The sequence below is a fragment of the Candidozyma auris genome, chromosome 6, assembly GCF_003013715.1.
Source record: "Candidozyma auris chromosome 6, complete sequence".
In the NCBI taxonomy this organism is placed as follows: domain Eukaryota; kingdom Fungi; phylum Ascomycota; class Pichiomycetes; order Serinales; family Metschnikowiaceae; genus Candidozyma; species Candidozyma auris.
The window spans coordinates 417237-434374 of record NC_072817.1 but is presented as its reverse complement, the minus strand read 5'-3'; the positions used below and the strand labels follow the sequence as shown (position 1 = coordinate 434374).

General features: G+C 46.1%; 9 protein-coding genes across 9 annotated transcripts; 5 read left to right on the top strand and 4 right to left on the bottom strand. All coding sequences in view use genetic code 12, as the record gives it.

The window, feature by feature from the left end:
* Positions 1 to 185: 185 nt before the first annotated feature.
* CJI96_0004878 (mitochondrial 54S ribosomal protein uL10m) lies at positions 186 to 968 on the top strand (the record flags this gene model as incomplete). The annotated part of the gene is made up of 1 exon (XM_054702255.1): positions 186 to 968. The coding sequence occupies one exon, from the start codon at positions 186 to 188 to the stop codon at positions 966 to 968; it is 783 nt and encodes a 260-aa protein (XP_054558230.1).
* Positions 969 to 1427: 459 nt separating this feature from the next.
* Positions 1428 to 2219, top strand: CJI96_0004877 (tRNA (guanine-N(7)-)-methyltransferase; the record flags this gene model as incomplete). Its single annotated transcript, XM_054702254.1, has 1 exon — positions 1428 to 2219. The coding sequence occupies one exon, from the start codon at positions 1428 to 1430 to the stop codon at positions 2217 to 2219; it is 792 nt and encodes a 263-aa protein (XP_054558229.1).
* Positions 2220 to 2402: 183 nt separating this feature from the next.
* CJI96_0004876 (reticulon family protein) lies at positions 2403 to 3338 on the bottom strand (the record flags this gene model as incomplete). Its single annotated transcript, XM_054702253.1, has 1 exon — positions 2403 to 3338. The coding sequence occupies one exon, from the start codon at positions 3336 to 3338 to the stop codon at positions 2403 to 2405; it is 936 nt and encodes a 311-aa protein (XP_054558228.1).
* Positions 3339 to 4323: 985 nt separating this feature from the next.
* Positions 4324 to 5439, bottom strand: CJI96_0004875 (uncharacterized protein; the record flags this gene model as incomplete). Its single annotated transcript, XM_054702252.1, has 1 exon — positions 4324 to 5439. One exon carries the CDS (start codon positions 5437 to 5439, stop codon positions 4324 to 4326), a length of 1116 nt encoding a protein of 371 aa, XP_054558227.1.
* Positions 5440 to 5596: 157 nt separating this feature from the next.
* Positions 5597 to 8599, bottom strand: CJI96_0004874 (uncharacterized protein; the record flags this gene model as incomplete). The annotated part of the gene is made up of 1 exon (XM_054702251.1): positions 5597 to 8599. One exon carries the CDS (start codon positions 8597 to 8599, stop codon positions 5597 to 5599), a length of 3003 nt encoding a protein of 1000 aa, XP_054558226.1.
* A 1001-nt stretch (positions 8600 to 9600) lies between these two features.
* On the top strand, positions 9601 to 11808 carry CJI96_0004873 (uncharacterized protein; the record flags this gene model as incomplete). Its single annotated transcript, XM_054702250.1, has 1 exon — positions 9601 to 11808. One exon carries the CDS (start codon positions 9601 to 9603, stop codon positions 11806 to 11808), a length of 2208 nt encoding a protein of 735 aa, XP_054558225.1.
* Positions 11809 to 12012: 204 nt separating this feature from the next.
* Positions 12013 to 12369, top strand: CJI96_0004872 (LYR motif-containing protein; the record flags this gene model as incomplete). Its single annotated transcript, XM_054702249.1, has 1 exon — positions 12013 to 12369. One exon carries the CDS (start codon positions 12013 to 12015, stop codon positions 12367 to 12369), a length of 357 nt encoding a protein of 118 aa, XP_054558224.1.
* A 455-nt stretch (positions 12370 to 12824) lies between these two features.
* On the top strand, positions 12825 to 13454 carry CJI96_0004871 (tRNA 2'-phosphotransferase; the record flags this gene model as incomplete). The annotated part of the gene is made up of 1 exon (XM_054702248.1): positions 12825 to 13454. One exon carries the CDS (start codon positions 12825 to 12827, stop codon positions 13452 to 13454), a length of 630 nt encoding a protein of 209 aa, XP_054558223.1.
* A 1941-nt stretch (positions 13455 to 15395) lies between these two features.
* CJI96_0004870 (uncharacterized protein) lies at positions 15396 to 15740 on the bottom strand (the record flags this gene model as incomplete). The annotated part of the gene is made up of 1 exon (XM_054702247.1): positions 15396 to 15740. The coding sequence occupies one exon, from the start codon at positions 15738 to 15740 to the stop codon at positions 15396 to 15398; it is 345 nt and encodes a 114-aa protein (XP_054558222.1).
* Between the last annotated feature and the right edge of the window lie 1398 nt (positions 15741 to 17138).

Here is a 17138-nt window from a genome sequence, read left to right as displayed (position 1 = left end):
AATTTCGACCAAAAATCAAAAAAGAAAAAGGGTAAAAAAAAATAAAAAAGAAAGAACTGACTCCCGACCAAATTTGAAAAGAGTCTCACCTACCACTTCTAAGTCGTGCCCCCACTAAAAAAGAGTGAGATGAAAATCTAGGATACCTGAAACCTTTGATCTTCAACTAGGACTATCGGATTCAAATGAGGCTTGCTTCGCTCTCTTTTGTGGGGAGCCTTCGTCTGGCCATTCCTAAGCTTTCAGCGCCATTGTGCCTGAGACTTCCTTTTGCATACAAGTCCTTGTCCACATCCACAAGACTTCTCCAAGCAACTGCCCAAGCCAAGGTGGATCCAAATGAGGCCCTTCTTCAAAGGAAAACTACCAAACATCCACTTTCGAGAAAAACCTTTTTGATCGACTACTACAAATACTTGAACGACAACAATCAAATTGTTCTCTACGTGCATCACAATAACTTGGTGAAAAATGATACCGTCAAGGTGAGATCGGAATTGAAAAAGTTGGGAGTGACTATGACATACTTGAGAAATTCTCTTTACAACGTCTACCTTCGGTCTGCTCACGAGGAAGACCCTGCTTTGCACAAGAACACGTTGAAAAACAAAAATGTCAAGCACCCATTGGCACCACTCTTGAGCGGCCCCACTGCCATCATCACCATTAAGGAGTGTAATCCACCGGTAGTTGAAAGTGTGGTCAAGCTTTTGAAGGCTCAAAACGAAAAGCTCTTCCTTCTTGGTGCCAGGATTGAGCTGAACATTTACAATGTGGCCGAGGTGGACCAGTTTAAGCTGTTACCTTCGAAGGAGCAGTTACAGGGCCAGCTTGCTGGTGTATTGACCATTTTGGGTGGTGCTGGTCTTGTGAGGACATTGGAGTCTGCTGGAACTCACTTGTACTTGACCTTGGACCAGAGAAGGAAGGATATTGATCCCGAGGAGAAGAAAGAGAAGGAGGAGTAGAATATCTTGCATTGTAAATAGGCTTTAAGCAAGGCGACACTAAGGTGATTAGAAGTGTAAATAAACTTCACAGTAGTTTGGCTTGCGAGCACAAAAGTAACATCATTGTAAATCTATGCCTCCACTAATGAGATTTTGCAGCCGCAACTAGTTATACAAAATAGACATACTTCGAGTAAATCAACTTAAACAACCTTCATTGAAGCAACTCATCCTGATATCGGATTCTATCACCTTTTTCTTTTTTTTTTTCCTTCATCTCCCTGGCACTACTCTACGTTAGAGATGCTCATCAGACAAAGTGCCGGATTCCTGAAAAAGCATATCACCACCAACTTGTTCACCAATATGTCCAACGAAGCTGAAATATCAGAAAAGAGAGAAATGCTTTAATACGAGAGCAGCAAGAGGCAGAATCGAAGAAGAGAGCGTACAGAGAAGAAGCAAGAGGTGAGAGAGATGGCCAAGCAGAAAAACCAGGTCAAGTTCAACAACCAGAGCCTGCCGGACTACGACGTAGCCGAGATGCCTAGAAAGAGATTTTATAGGCAACGAGCACACTCGAATCCGTTTTCGGACCACTCCTTGGAGTACCCGCTGGACCCAGACAGTATGGACTGGAGTAAGTTGTATCCACACTTCTATGATGAGGAGACCCAGAAGATGAGGAAGCAGGTGGAGATCGCCGACATTGGCTGTGGCTACGGTGGTCTTCTTATAACGCTAGCAAAAGAATATCCCGAAGTATTGAGTTTGGGCATGGAGATCAGAGTCCAAGTGACACAGTACGTTGAAGACAGAATAATAGCATTGAGAGAGAATCATCAGGATACAAATGAGTATCAGAACTGTGCCGTGTTGAGGGGAAACGCAATGAAGTTCATTCCCAATTTTTTTCACAAGGGCCAATTGCTGAAGATGTTTTTCTGTTTCCCAGACCCACACTTCAAGCAAAGAAAGCACAAGGCCAGGATCATCACAAATACCCTTCTAACAGAGTACGCCTATGTCTTGAGAGAAGGGGGCATTGTGTACATGATCACAGACGTTAAGGATTTGCACGAATGGATGGTGAAGCATTTGGAGGAGCACCCAATGTTCGAGAGAAAATCAAAGGAGTGGGAAGATCAGGATAAGTGTGTGGAGTTGATGTATAACTCAACTGAGGAGGGACAGAAAGTGGCAAGGAACAAAGGAGACAAGTTTGTGGCGTGTTTTGAGCGCTTGCCTACACCACAAGACTGTGATTGAGAGTATAACGCTGAATCTACATGGACAAGTGATTGCTAAAGGGCGATGCCATCGCTGAGGGATGGTATCGCCAGCAAGTCATAAATAAACTAAATGAGGAGCCAACATGCACATAATAAAAAAAATACAGTACAAAAACATGATCGGCAAGTAGGCAGGCAAGCAAGCACCAGATAGCGCTATTTACAAGGCGGTAGCCTTTTCGGCGCCAGTGTTGGAAGCAGGCTCGACGTCCTCAGCGACAACACCGGTTGGAGCGGCAGATGGCACCGAGGGGAAAGAAGAGCCGGTAGCGTGGGCAGTAGGAGCGGCAGAGCCAGCACCGTCAAGAGGCTTCTCGACGGCCACAGGGTCGGCCTTGGAGCCGGTGGCATACGAGGTGTCCTTAGAAGCGTTCACAGTCGAGCCTGCTGTTCTGGTAGGGAACTTGGAAGAGATGAAGTCACCCACGGGCCCGGTCTTCTTGGCCAACGTGTTCAAGTGAGGAGCCACCGACTTGTGGGCCTGGGAAGTCAATTCACTAGTCTTCTGCTTCAAGAGCTTGGTGTAGTGGGCCACCAAGGCGTCTATCTGGTCCTTGTTTCTGATGTAGAAAGGAGGCCAGGAGAAGGCGACCAAAACGCCAACGAAGGCCAAAGTGTACAAGCTCAAGAAGGAGGTGATGAAGTACAATATGTACGACACTCCGGCGGCCTTCAAGGTCAACTCGATATCCTGAGCATACACAATTCTCTGCACCTTGGCCTCGAAACAGGTGGCAAACTTGCCCACGGCAGGCAACACGGACTCATTGATGATCTTGGAGTAGGAGGGAGCATGGGCGGTGTATTTGGTGACAAAGCCCTGGCCGGTGACCAACTTGCCCACGTATTCAGCAGCAGCAGAAACCAAAAGACCAAGGTACAACAAGTAGAACACGTGGCTGATGACATTGACCTTGAGCAAGATAAGGCCAGCGACAATGCCACCGAAGATCTTGCCCGTAAGCACCGGGTCCTGCCAAGTGAGCACGTAGCAGGGAGACAAGGAGCCAGAGGAAGAAGAAGAAGGAGTAGTTTTGGCTGGCTGAGATTTGGCAGGGGCGCTGTTGAAATCAAAGGACTCTTCTGGAGCGGACATGGCAAAAAGTTGGAGGTTGAAGGGTTGGCGAGAAGAAGAACAGGTGGAAGGGAGTAGGTGAAAAAGAGCGAGGGAGATCGAGGGAGAACAGGGTCGAGGGAAATGTGGCAAGTCTCAGGCAGGACCCTCAGCGAGAGATGCGATAAGGGAGAAGGGACGGGAACAAAGGGGTGTTTTTAGGAATTGATGGATAAAATGAATATCGGAGGCGACTTTTTGTTCAATTGAGTGGATTTGGGTGCTCAATTCATGGCAGTTGTTGAAAAGGAAGTTCTTTTGTGACTATGGCCCGGTTGCAAAATGGCCCCTCGGCACCTTTTTTCTGGAGTCACAAGACACTGGGCCCACTGGCCACAGGCGCTGGCGCTAGTTGCTGGCGCGAGTGGGCGGTTATCGAAGTTGCTTGCTGGAGGCAGAAAAAGAAGAAGGATAAGAAGAATGTCGGTTGCGGTCATGATTACGGGTTGCAACGAGGGTGATGTAAAAAAAAATTTGCTTTTTCAAATTTAGGTTGAGGGAATAGTCACTGGAGAGCTTCTTCGTGCTTTTCGGTAGTTCCACAGAAATGGCTGCAAAATGCGACCGGCACAAGCAGCAAGCGAGATCACGAGAAGAGGTGGACTTCGACAAGAGGTTGACTACTATAAAACTTCGACTGAATGTAGAAGAGGTTAACTGAAGGTAGGTTAATTGCTGGACTATACATCTTAGGCTCGAAGACAATGATGTTTTTAGTCCTTTGCTTCGAAGTGCCATTGTGGGCCTCGCTGATCGCAAGGAGGCTGCTTGTGTCGTTCTATTGTTTCAAAGGAGACGACTCCACATGGTGGCACCACCATCCCTAGGTCTTGTCCGAAGTCCTTGAACTCGCTCGGAACACTGAATCCCCTAGGAAAGTAAATTCAGTAAGAGGATGTTGCACGCTGATGAAGTAGACCATCCTTCCCTCGCACGTCTGGTGCTGTCACACCTCCAATTACAAGTCCTAGGTTTGTCCTCCATCAAGACACCTTTCAGTGGCTAACACGGACGCCCCGTACTCTCGCTCAATGACTGCCCACAGCAGCGTAGTACTACCACTGGCCATGTGCTGATTCCACTCTGTAGTCAACATCAACACCAGAACACAAACTAAGTGAATAATCTCTTCGATGTCACTTTCTCTTAGCATCCCTACCACTTGTTTCGCCTTCGCCAATCGAATGCGTACTGTACTAAACATTTCCAAGATCCTGCTCGCCTTCTCTCGTTGCCAACGACACTTTTCAATGTACCTCTTGTATCCGTAGTCCAATTCGTGGCCACCTAAAAAAGAATCCCAACCCTCTGCATACTCAGCAAGCTGGTCGGAAAAAATAGCCATTGCTTTTTGCTGGGATGCTATGGCTGCCTCGAGCTGCTCTATCTGGACTGCAGGTCCCTTCAAACCGACATTCTCTTTGGCCACGGGTGCCAGACTAATGAGACGCTGGAAGCGGCTTGACGACACCAGCCTTTGCTCCTTAGAATTCGAACTTGGAGCATTTCCACTAGGACGCAGTTTACCTGCTTTGGTGGTGGTGATCCTCACATCGCAAGCGCTCTTTAAAGGACTCTCCCATGGATCCTTCCCAATGGGTTTCTTATCTCGTTCATACTTCGGGTCCATCATCTGGGTGAACTTGATCATCGCCAAGCCGGCCTCGTACCTTTCTATGCTGGCCTGCTTCCTGCTGGCTCCATGAGCAGCCCGAGCCATCGAAAGTATGCCCTTACCGAACTCCCCCACTATGGCTGCAAACTCATTTTCGGCCTCCGTAGTATGCGTCGAGCCACCTTCCATCATACGCTTGTAAATTCTATTCACAGCATCGTAGATACCGTCATTACAGAGCATCACTCGATTGAGCGCCAGACAAACCTTGAGGTTGCGTTCAGAGTCATGAAACCTCCATGAAATCACAAGAGCTTCCTTGAGCTTGTTGGTGAATAATTCAACATCGGCGTGAAAGGTGGGAGTAGACAGAGTATCAGCAGTTTGTAGACGCTCCAAGAGGTAGACATTTTTCGCTTGTACTTCACAAAATTTTCGTGAGGCTTCTTCGAACAGCAAATTCGACATCTTGAAGTGGTGGCCTCAAGAATTGCCTGTTCTACTTGCTCGTGATACCGTGAGGTTTTGCCGTGTTTCATCCTTGTTTTATGTTATAGAGGGCCCAGCCCTTAGTGTAAAACATTTTTTCGCAGCCATAGTTGCGACTGCGACTCACTATCTGGAGCTATTCCATAGCGCCCTTTCCTATGTAGTCACAAATCACCTTAAATTTGTCATTTGATTCATCGAGTTGTTGCTTAAAGATTTCAGTTTCTTCCTTGACCCGAAGTTGTCTTTCACGAGCTAGTTCCAGAGAGCTGATTTCGTTGACACAGAGTGGACACTTCGGATCGTTGTTTCCATTGTCGGTGGTCTCTGGAATGTAGATGTTCTCGTTCAAGCACCGTTGATGATAGGCATGTTTGCACTTGAAGTAGATCACTGGGAATTCGAGGCGCAACTCACAGCCGTTGCACTTGGAATTTTTCACCACCATTGCATCTGTAGTGAGCTCTGTCAAAGCGAGGCTATTCATAGTGGACTCGTGTTCGTAGGAGTCAATCAACTTGTCATTGTTCTTGATTTGCTTCTGCGTTTGCTCAAAGTGATCAATGAGATAATCTCTGACCATCCCGACAGTCGCATGGGGATTTCCACTGAGAGCTTTGATTGTTTCCAAAGGTGAAAGGAGACGATGATGCTTGATTCTTTCAAGAAGAAAGAGAAACTCCTTGTTAGAGACAAGCTTGATACCTTCGTTAGACGCACCTAAATAATTGATCATAAGCTTGTACAACTTCGGTTTACGTTCACCGTACTTCCGCACAATATTAAGACACCCCTGGACATCATCTAGCATTTGACAAGATTGAAAGCTCGCTTCTTCAAAGTTCTCAGTGAGCTCGTTGATGACAGTTTCACCTTCTGTGAAGTTATACATGTACGATATCACCAAGGCCTTGGATTTATCAATGAGATCACCATTATTCATCAACAACTCCTTGGCTTTCGCTTTCCAGCTCCCAGCGTCCGCCGAGTCTTTTGATGACATAGAGAGGTAAATTTCAAACAAAGTAACAAGCAAATCCTTCTTGTCATTCACATTACCTTGATATTTGTCGAACGTTTCGAGACATGCTTCAAGAAATACAACAAACTCACGCTCATGACCAATGAAACAGTGAAACACAAGACTGGGTCTTGGCGGTTGGTATGTTGGCTCATCATTGCCAGGTTCACTAACACTGCCATTGCCAGTACTTGTGCCCGAAAGATACCTAATGAAGGCTTCATACGAGGAGATCTTTGGTTTTGGCTCTTCATTCTGGGCATCAGGTTGTACTCTTTCAGAGTTTTCAAAGACATCATGTCTTTTGTCTGGCTTGTACTGTCCAGTAAAAACGTTAATGAGAAGCTCTGTAGTCTCCATTGGCTTATTCTGAAGAAGAGTCTGCAGAAAGTCAATGAGGATACGAAGTATCTCGTCAATCGGGAGAGTTCGGATGTAGTTGATGCACTCATCATATTGGTTGAGCTCGTTCAAGTGAATATCAACAATTGTGTATGGCCTGTTGAGTTTAAGTAAGAGCCGAGTGACTTGACTATAGTAGCCACACTCCTTGAAGAGGTTGATGAAAAGTGCATAATTGAGTTTGTCATAGTCAAGTCTTGACTCACTTTGAGTCGTGCCATCAACATCCATTTCTTTGATAAAGCTATCGATTTCCTTCACCATATCAAGTTTGCAATAACAGCACAATAATAGCGTTACATGATCGCTGTCGGCGAGATTTAACTTGTGCAACTCGGCCAAAAACTTGGTCATGTTCCGAACGTTGGAAACCTGCTTAAAATCCATCAAGACCTTCACGATAAAATCGTCTAGGTTATCATCGTCGGTGGCGTCAACTTTTATCTTGTCCCCTTTTTTGAACAACGGAAGACACAGCATGTACTTTTCTATGGCACCGTCGTAGTCACCTTTCTTGTAAAGAAAGTCACCATATAATCTGTTAATGCGCAAGTTAGTTTGGTCATCTAAGTTATTTTGATGCGCAAGATTGAGGGCTATACCGAATAATTCTCTTTGTATGATGGTCTCCAATTGTTGGTTGATGGCTTTTTCGTGAAGCTTGTACAAGACACCGTCCGTTGAAAGCAAAAACACATTATTATCATTATTTGATGAGAAAACATGAGATATCGTCAGGTTTGGTATAGTTAAGCTGAAGGAGATATGCATATTCTTCAAATCCAAAATTAATAGACGAGTCAACGTCTTGTTTGTAGACTGATTGTTGTCCTCAGATGAAGCTTCCTCAATTGGACATACAATCAATAGATAGTCCTTGAAAAGACGAAGAATCTTTCTTTTAGGTACATTGAAGTTGATGACACTGGATCTACTCACATGATTGTAGTACTTGAGGGCTTCTGAGTTTCCTGTTATCAACTTCAGTGTGCGATACTCCAAATCTGAACAGCCAAGGTCGGCTCCTTCGCTCTTAGACAAAACACGATGGGGCTTCCCCTGATTCCTTCCAGTTGTTAAAAGGGTGAGCACTTGCAGGATGGTTGTAACATAGATGATCTCCTCGAATCTGTTGAAGAAGACGCCAGTGATGGGGTCATTACTCTCATAAATCACCCTCTGTTTCGCTCCTCTGTCTCGAAGCATATCTCCTCGAACAAGGATGATCTTACCGTTTGTGTAGCCCAAAGCTAAACATGTCAAGGTATCGTTAAATGCAAAGCACGAAATTGGGTAAGAATTGTCCCCTTCGAGAACCTGAACCTGAGTAACAAACTTGTGTTTCATTGCATCGTCGTCATTGACTGTGCTTCCGCTCAATTGAGTGATTTTATGAAGGTCCCATACTTTAATGATAGCAGGCAGGCCCTGGGACTCAGCTAGCGTGACCAACAAGTTCAGATTGAGCAAGGGCTTCATAAATGTGATTTTGTAGTCCAAATTGTAAGCGCAGAACAGCATGACCAGCTCCAACAGCAGTTTGTCTAAGAGTCTGATGTAAGCATTTTGGTAGGCGAACACGATATAGGACAGTGTGGCAGTGATGGAAGAGAGTGACGGGTCGGAAAAAAGCGGAAACTCCAGTTGGTAGTTTGGATCTCGGATAGGAAGAAAGTCAAAGAGCTGAAACTGGCGCCATGTAGACGGTAGAGACATTTGGAGGGACAAAGAGTATGTGGACTAACGTGAGTGAGTTGAATATCATGCACATTAGTCGCTCACAGGCAGCAGTAGTGGGAGAGGCACTTTAAAGGAGCATGTCACCTAGTCAGAGGAATAGAAGGCAAGGAAGAGCAAGAGCAAATCTAGTGTCTTTTTAATAATCCACTTTATGTATCTTTTTTTGTTCACTGTGTTGAGCAAGGACTCAATTGAGTACTCTCTTGATTACTCTTTTGTGGCTGCGAATGGGTGCAAAATGTGAATTGGACAGGCTACAAACCTCTTATGAAATAAGAGAGCAAACCGACAGATTTGAGCTGATAGAGAAATGCAGCCAAAGTAGACGTCCAGACAACAGTTGGAATCTACTCTTGGTCACTCAGAAGAATAGTGATGTACGAACGTATTTCTTACACTTGAGAATGACGCCAATCGTATCTAATTGTTAAACTTGATGATTTGAGCGAAATTTCTGTTAGGTAAAGGCAACAATTATGTAAATGTGATGCTTTGGTACTTCAGGTGATATCTAGATTTCAATTTCTAAGGATTCAGTCGTTGCCTCTCTACCTAACGGGAAGGGAACAGCACCGACCAATTTATAGCACTGCTAGTCATTATTCAACACATTGTAGCTATTCAAAGCTCAGATGGAGGATGTTTGTTGACGTTCAATCCAATCTACTTTAACTCCAGTAGACACGAGAATGGCTGCAAAGTATGCATGGACGCATCCACCAACACTCTGGCACAACAGAGGCAAGCATAGAAAAAGATTCTATTTGAAGGGATTCCGGATAGCGAGAACACTCTGAAAACCATCCGAATTCATCAAAATCCTTCAAATTATCATTGCTCGTTAACCCTCTACTGCTCTTCAGAACCTCTATCTCCTGCATCTGTACCACCAGCTACCTCTTCTCAGCTCCATCGCAGATTTTTCCCTGCACTCCAACTTTCCAGCCTTCACTCTTTCACCACCACAGTAAACCGGGATGCTTCCGAAATTGAACGACCCCTTTTCGCTCGTTGAGCTACCTCGAATTGCGGATGTGCCTGTCGAAAAGCGTGTGGTTCTTCCCCACAGCCAGAAAGGGCTAACTTTTCAGGAAACTGATGTGATCCATCTAGGCATGTCTAAACTGATCATCTCGAGCTATGTGTTGAAACCCACCCCTAAGCTCGTCTGGTCGTTCCCGTTGTCGTCAAGCACTATAGTTGACTGCATGGATGTGAAGGACGACTGGTATGTCGTGGGTTTAAGTGAGCGCAGAAAGCAGTATGTGAAGATAGTGAAGAGATGCGGCACTGAAGTGTCTATCACGGCCGAATTCCCGCTTGAAGTTGCTGCAGTGGGCGTCATGTTTGGCACTGACTCGTCTATTTATGTGCTTTTGAGAGATGGCTCTGTCAGTCACCTAGAGTATACAGAAATGAAGACTGAGTCGGGCTCTGAGAATATCACCTTGGCTGTGGCTTCTACTTTGCCCAGCTTGCCACCACTCCCAAGATCCTCAACACATACTGTTGTATACCATACTTTTATGTCCGTGCACACTTTCCAGCACAAAAATCCCCTTTTATTCTACATTTCCCGCTTAAACGAACTGTCGTCATACACTTGCAGACTTATTGGCATTGATGGAAGTAAAACATTTGAAATCTACAATGTCACATTCAAAAGCCACAGTTTCCACAATTGTCTCTTTGCCATTTCAGCCGGTGTCTTGTACACCTTCAACAAGTCTTCGAAAGAGGTGTCTTCGGCCTCGCTCATGAAGCCACAGTCAACATTGAAAAGCATCTCTTTGGAGCCTCTTTTTGCAAATGATGATGCTCAAGAATATGGCTTTTTCTCTCCAGCTCCAGAAAGATTGCTCCTTTCAAATCAATCAAAATTATATTTGGTCAATTACAAGTTCAGCTCCTTGCTTGATCTGTTCCAGCATAACACCAACATCAAATTATACCTCAACTTTGCATTGCCAACGAAAGGCGACTCCGAAATCACCAGCTCGACTTATGCGTTATACTTGGGCTTCAACGAAAAAAGAAAGACCAGCAAAATCAACTACATCCAGGTTGAACTTGGCAAAAACACTTTGAGAGAGTGCCTCGGAAAGTCACTTAAGACACAGGAGGAGAAGGAGAAGCCATTGAAAGCTTTTCCTTCACTTCTGACGCAAAACTTGATGAGGGACAACTCTATTGGAGCCAAAGAATTGAATGTATTCCTCAACAAGTTAAAAGAAGCAAAATCGGATACCGCAAACTTCAATAAAGCCATCATCGAGTTTTTCAAAGGCCAAGGTTACGACGACACTAAATCATACACGCATGCCATCACAGACAGAGTTGTGGATGCCGCTTTAATTGAACAAATTCTTTCCCTTATTTTCACTGTCGATTCGAAGGATTCCACAGTTCAAATTTTGCAGGATGACTTCCTACCAGAAACCGCTGTTGAGTATCTTCTAAGCCATCCTCTCTTCACCTCAAAATATGCCAATGGTCTTCTCTTACTCCTCAGTCAGCTCAATGAACCGAATTTGCTCAAGACAGCTATTGAGAAGTGCTCTGCACTTTCTATTGATGATCTTGCCAGTGAACTCAATAACTTGACTGAATTGGCTGACGAGTTAGATAAGGATCCTGAGAGCGCCAAGCTGACACAGTTGGTGTTCATGTTCTTGAGAGCAACGATCGACAGACTTGTGAGCAATTTTTCGTTACAGCAAATCACAAAGAAGCTACTGGAAATCTTGACTGCTGAGTACGATGAATACAGCAAAAAGTTGGAGCGTATGCTTGGAGTCTTCATCAACTTGAACACAAAAAATTCGTGGGATTTAGTCCAAGCAGTCATCGACGCCGGTGGGCTTTTCAACTGGTCCATTCCCGTCATCGAGAAGTTGAGCCAGGTGATCGCTTCCAAGGTGGATGCTCTCGGAGCTAACAGCTACAATTTGACTCTCACAAACCAAGCTTTGCAAGTCGAAGGGACTAAAAAACAGAACAAGAAGAAGACAGCAAACAAGGCTGTTGTTGTTGATAGTATTCATGAAATTGGCACACAGAGAGAAGAGCTTGATGCTCTCTTGACGATGGCAAATGGCACCACGAATCTGAAGTTGCGTGTGAACGAGGGAATCGAGTTGGCCAAGCGCATACCAGCCTACTCGAGAGAGAAGTTGGTCTTGTAATGAATAATGCATCTATAAATAGAAGAGGTTCTATCCACCCCAATTGAATGAAGCAATAGAGAAGCTCGATGTAAAAGATCTTGCGACACTGACACTGGTAAAACCGACATAGTTTTTTGAAGGTATTTCCTGCATACGTTGGCCCCATCAGTGAAGCACAATTCCAACCACTCGTATTTAAGACAAACCTCATCACCAGCATTAATGACCAAGGCCGCCTTGCAGGCATACCGTGCCGCTCTCAGGGCCACCAGAGTGGCGTTCAACGGTGACGAGAAAATCTTGAGGGCGCTGAGAATGAAAATTAGAGAAGGCTTCGACAAGAAGCGCACACTTGCCAACCAAGAGGAAGTTGACAAGGCCATCACTGACTTGAACGAGGTGGCCAAGTTCCTTGTCAAGAACATCGTGCAAGCTGAAAAACAGGAAGGCGACCGCTACTTCTTGAAGTTTCACAAGGGCACCGAGTTGGGTGACAACGCCACGATCAAGCAGAACAACAAGAAGAACATGGGCTCTCTCGCTGGCGCCAAAGTGAGAAGATGCAGCGATAACAAATAGACTACATCTCTGTATATAGTAAGGTTCAATGGGTGATAGGGTCACACTGACGAAGTTGTAGGATGTTGGCCATTGCAGCTGAAAGTGATATGTTCTTAAGGGCGGGAGTGGAGATGAGATTCTGGGGACGTGTGGCTGATTATTTTGCCTTCAAGCTCTGGCTTTCGAGCTTCGACTTTATTGTGCTCTTGATTATTTTACTTTTTGACTCTGGCGTCCTACTACAGTTTCTTAACATACCTTGTAAGTATCCACACTACCCTACACACATTCAGCATAAACAAGGAAGACAAAATACATGGGGATTTAAGTCTCATTATAAGTTGTCGTTCAGCGTTAACTATTACAGATTTCACTCATGTACCTCCATTTTCCTTCCTCCTCACATCGCTCTATGACTCTTTGGCTGCGAAAATGCGAACTTCGAACTCATCAGCTACATCGCACCAACTACAATGGCTCCACGGCACGTTCAGATCTCCAAGGCTTTGCTGTACCTTCTTCGACACGGTGCAGTCAAGGAGAACCTCCCCATTGATAGCCGAGGTTTCGTAGAGCTTTCAGCCATTCTCAAGCATCCCAGGATCAAAACTCACCGAGCTTCTGCAGAAGAGATTAAAACCATTGTGGCCGAAAACGACAAGAAGCGATTCACTTTGGAGACTCGAGAAGATGGGAAGACGTATATTTGCGCCAATCAGGGACATTCTCTTGGCCTCGTGACTGAGGAAAACATGGAGCCATTGCCATACGAAGAGATGCCTGGAAACGTGTACCATGGCACATTTGCCAACAAGCTAGACGCCATCTACACACGCGGAGGTCTCTGTAAAATGCTGAGAAACCATATCCACTTCACATCAGACGCTGAGTGGAGCCATCTGGGGATCCGCAAGAGCTGCAATGTGTTGATCTACTTAGACTTGGACAAGTGCAAAGAGACAGGGCTAGTTTTTTACAAGTCTGCAAACGGGGTTATCCTCACAAGGGGAAACGACGAGGGGATAGTGCCTGTGGGGTGTTTTCGAGAGGTGAAGACACTTCGAGGCACGTTGGCCGAGGAGAAGTCGGCGCAAGAGCAGTAGAGGCAGTGAAAGGCTTGTGATGGAGGAGAAGCTTTTAGTGGCGAAGAAGGGGTTCTGGAAACAACTTTACTGCTGACAATGGAAAGATAAGCGAACCGTCTCAAGTGGACTCCAGATATCGGGACAGGAGCAGAGGCATGATCCAGAACCACTACGCAAGAGATATGACCAACATCCACCTTAGTCCGTCTACAGACAGCTGCATTGCCACAAGTGGGCCGAAGGATCCGCAAAGAATAAGCTGGCCCCGTGGAGAGCCCACAGGAAAGTGTGGCAAAAAGCGTTAACGCTCTGATCTGGATTAGGCTTTGCATAAGAGATCGCAGCCACGATGATGCCCCGGTTATCGAAGGGATGGATGTGTGTGTACCTGGAGCAAGATAGACTGCAGACGTCCAGACGAACGGCCCAGACAAACCGACAGAAACAATACGTGCCGTGCCTTTACGGGTTTTCAAAGATTGAAAGTCAGGCACCGCCGAGGCCGACCACTGCCAGGTCTTCTTTTATTTTTTTTTATATTTTTTATTTTTTATTAATTTTCCAGCCTGGGGATCTGAGGACATTTTGCAACCATTCATTCGCGCAAGATGGTCCTGAGATACCCCAACAGTGTCTCACGAGCAGACCTACCATAATGCATCGGTAAACCTTGCATGGTGACCCCGGGTGGCCCCTGGCCATCAAGGAAGGCCACAAAACAAAGTGTCAAGCTCATTGACAAAAAGAAAAAAAACAAAACAAAAGAAAAGAAATGAACGAAACCCCTCCAACAAAGGTTCTGGCGGGTGTCTGGGTCCCACCTTAGCTCCATTATCCAGGGGGATCCCCAGGCTTCCGCAGGACCCGCAACGGCAGTGGCAGGCGCAGACAGACAATTGCGAAAGAACCTGGTGAAGCTTACGCAGAGTCAAGTGCACGAAGAAATGAATCAGCATAATGGAGAGTCAAACAGACTTTTTTCCAGCAAATTCTACAGATTTCATCAAACAGTCCATCTCGGCAACACCGACAGCATCACTTCCGTGGCCTCCGCCGCGTTGCCTGCCTGAGCTCGGTAGACCCTTTTTTTTCGCAGCAATTCGCTCGCCCTACGCCAGGTTTTTTCAGCTCTAGAACGCTGCAACCGCAGCGATTTCATGCGACGGGTGCGCTGCGGGCCTGCCGCATCGAGCGAAAATGACCCAACCTATGGCTGGAATGGGCCTTTTTTTTTTTTTTCCAGCCTTCAGCCTCCAGCCTCAAGGCGGCGCCGGCAAAAGCGAGCATTGCAAGCAGAAACCGTATGGCGCAAAGTGGGTACCTGGAGAAATGTATTCGGCGGTTGCGGGAACTGGCCTGCTGGGCTGGGCTGGGCTGGGCTGGGCCTTAACCCAAAGTTTGCCTGCCCTGTGCGGTTTCTTGAGTGTGTACTCAGTGTTCTTTCTCTTTTCACTGGACCCATTCAGGTTTTTTTTTGTGCGTGGTGCAGTGCAAGGTGGGTGCGCCCGGGAGGAGGTCTAGATTGGTACCTGGCGGGGGCAAGTGAAAGCATCGAGAGACGCCTTATAAGACGCAGAGATGCTGTTTTTGAGACTCTTGTTGATTTGTTATTTGACACTTTGACGTTTGCACCGTTTACGAGTTTTACTGTGGTTTCAAGCTTCAGCTTACGTTAGCATATACTCCTTCAAGCTTCACCTTCAAACGTGATACCGGTGGATATTTACAGCCCGTTGAGACGCCCAAGAATACTTACAAGGACAACTGAGTTGAGAAACGATTACGGATTCTTCTAAAGTCTCGACTACAGAGTTACACAGTGTTACGACCACAGAATACAGAGGTATCAAAAGACTGGACTACACGCTCTTTTGATTAGTGTTCAGATTTTTTTTTTTTTTTATTGGTCGCTCCGTTCATTGTTGCACACATTTGCAACCAACCGCGGCCCAAGTAACGCTACACCATAATCACATCGGAGGCAGATACCCTTAGCGTTTCCCCCCTTCTTCCCTCCACCTTAATATCCACAATTTCCACAATTACCTCGCCACTTTCCGAAAGCTTCAACCATTTCACAATGAACAACGTGAAGCTTCGAACGCACTCACATTTGCCTTTCTCGTCGCAGTCCGACACAAGAATATGCCAGTGGTACTGCTGTGACTGTGGCCAGGCGTACGGCGTGCTACGGCTGGAGCCTTCTGGCGAGGGCAAGCCCAACGAGGTGTTGGGGTACTTTGAAAACCATCCTGTTGTGGTGGAGCCTGCCTCGAGATTTACCTGTCTGCGATGCCGCCACATGATGTGCCCATACTGCTTGAAGTTGCGGTATTCTGACTTGTCTCCCAGGAGCTAGTTAGAGGCTCGAGACTGTAGATGAAGATTTATTTACCATTGTCTTGCTTTTGGATCAGCACCGTCTGTCTTGCCTTATAATCATGGTTTGTTTTCTTTTTCGTGAAGCATTGGCACCAATTGCTTTGACTGGTGACCGGTCGACGTGGTGCGCTGCGTGGCTGAAGACCTTTACGCCCTGAAATGCCCCTTTTATAGATATTACTGTATGGTCTGTCGAAGAGGCGCCGCTGTATCTGGATACGGCTGCCTCTGGCTGACAATGAATGGCCTTTTAGTAACAGTGTAGAATGCCGGCTGAAAATCGCAGAGTTAGACGAAGCGGCTGACAAGTTAGCGGGCGCCCACTTGCAGAGCTCATCGCATAGGCCAAGTGCCGAATAAGGCCGAACTTATAGAAATCAAGCAGGTCTGAGGAATTTAAACAGAGGACGAAAAAATCTAAGTGAAAACAGCCCGAACCAGTGTATATGAAGTAGTTGCCTGGGACTCACAGCATCGCAATTTTCACATTGTCCTGCTACGCTTACGCTACGCAGACCAGCGGCAGACACTATAATGACAGGCGAAGCGGCCGATGCCTGTCAAAAGCCACACACTGAGTTCATGGGGGAGGGCGTGATTTGTTGGGGGTTCCCCTTCTCTGGCTGGCATCCCCGAGGATTTGGCAACTGGACACAAACCGGACACAAAAACGATCTGGAGATGCTACTGTTGAGTGGTCCCAGCTTTAACGACATGAGTAAGTCTATGCTGTAAAGCAGTACCGAAATTGATGACATCAGCGATTTCCACGGGGTGTAGCTCAAGTATTTGATGAGATGTCTTTTTCTGACGTAGCATTTGATGGAACAGGTAGCATTTGATGAAACTCTGGGGTGCTCCACAAGACTGTGATGCGAGCAGTGGGAATTGCAACCAGTGTCCAGACAGTGACACCACCTACCGGGCACAACTACCGGGCACAATTACCCAATCGACTGAAAAAACTTTTTGGCTGGAGACATCGACACTGTCTAGAAAAATAGCCCACGTCAAAGTTTAGGTGTCATGTGGATTGTTCATGAGTCCCATGGAAGTGACTTGGAGATGCGGAAGATAGTGGGGCACCCCCGAGGGCATATCACAGACGATGACCGTGTAAAGAACAAAAAAAAAAAAGAAGACAGAAAAAAAAGAAAAAAAAAATAAAGCTCCTTAAACACTCTCCTCTCAAGTCCCAAAACCCATATTAGTGACAATCCCTCGTCTCTCCTCGATGCTTATGGCTATTCCAATGCCGATAGAGCGCACATCTTGGTGACAGATGAAGCATGTTTCAGAAGCCATCACGTTTCAAAAACA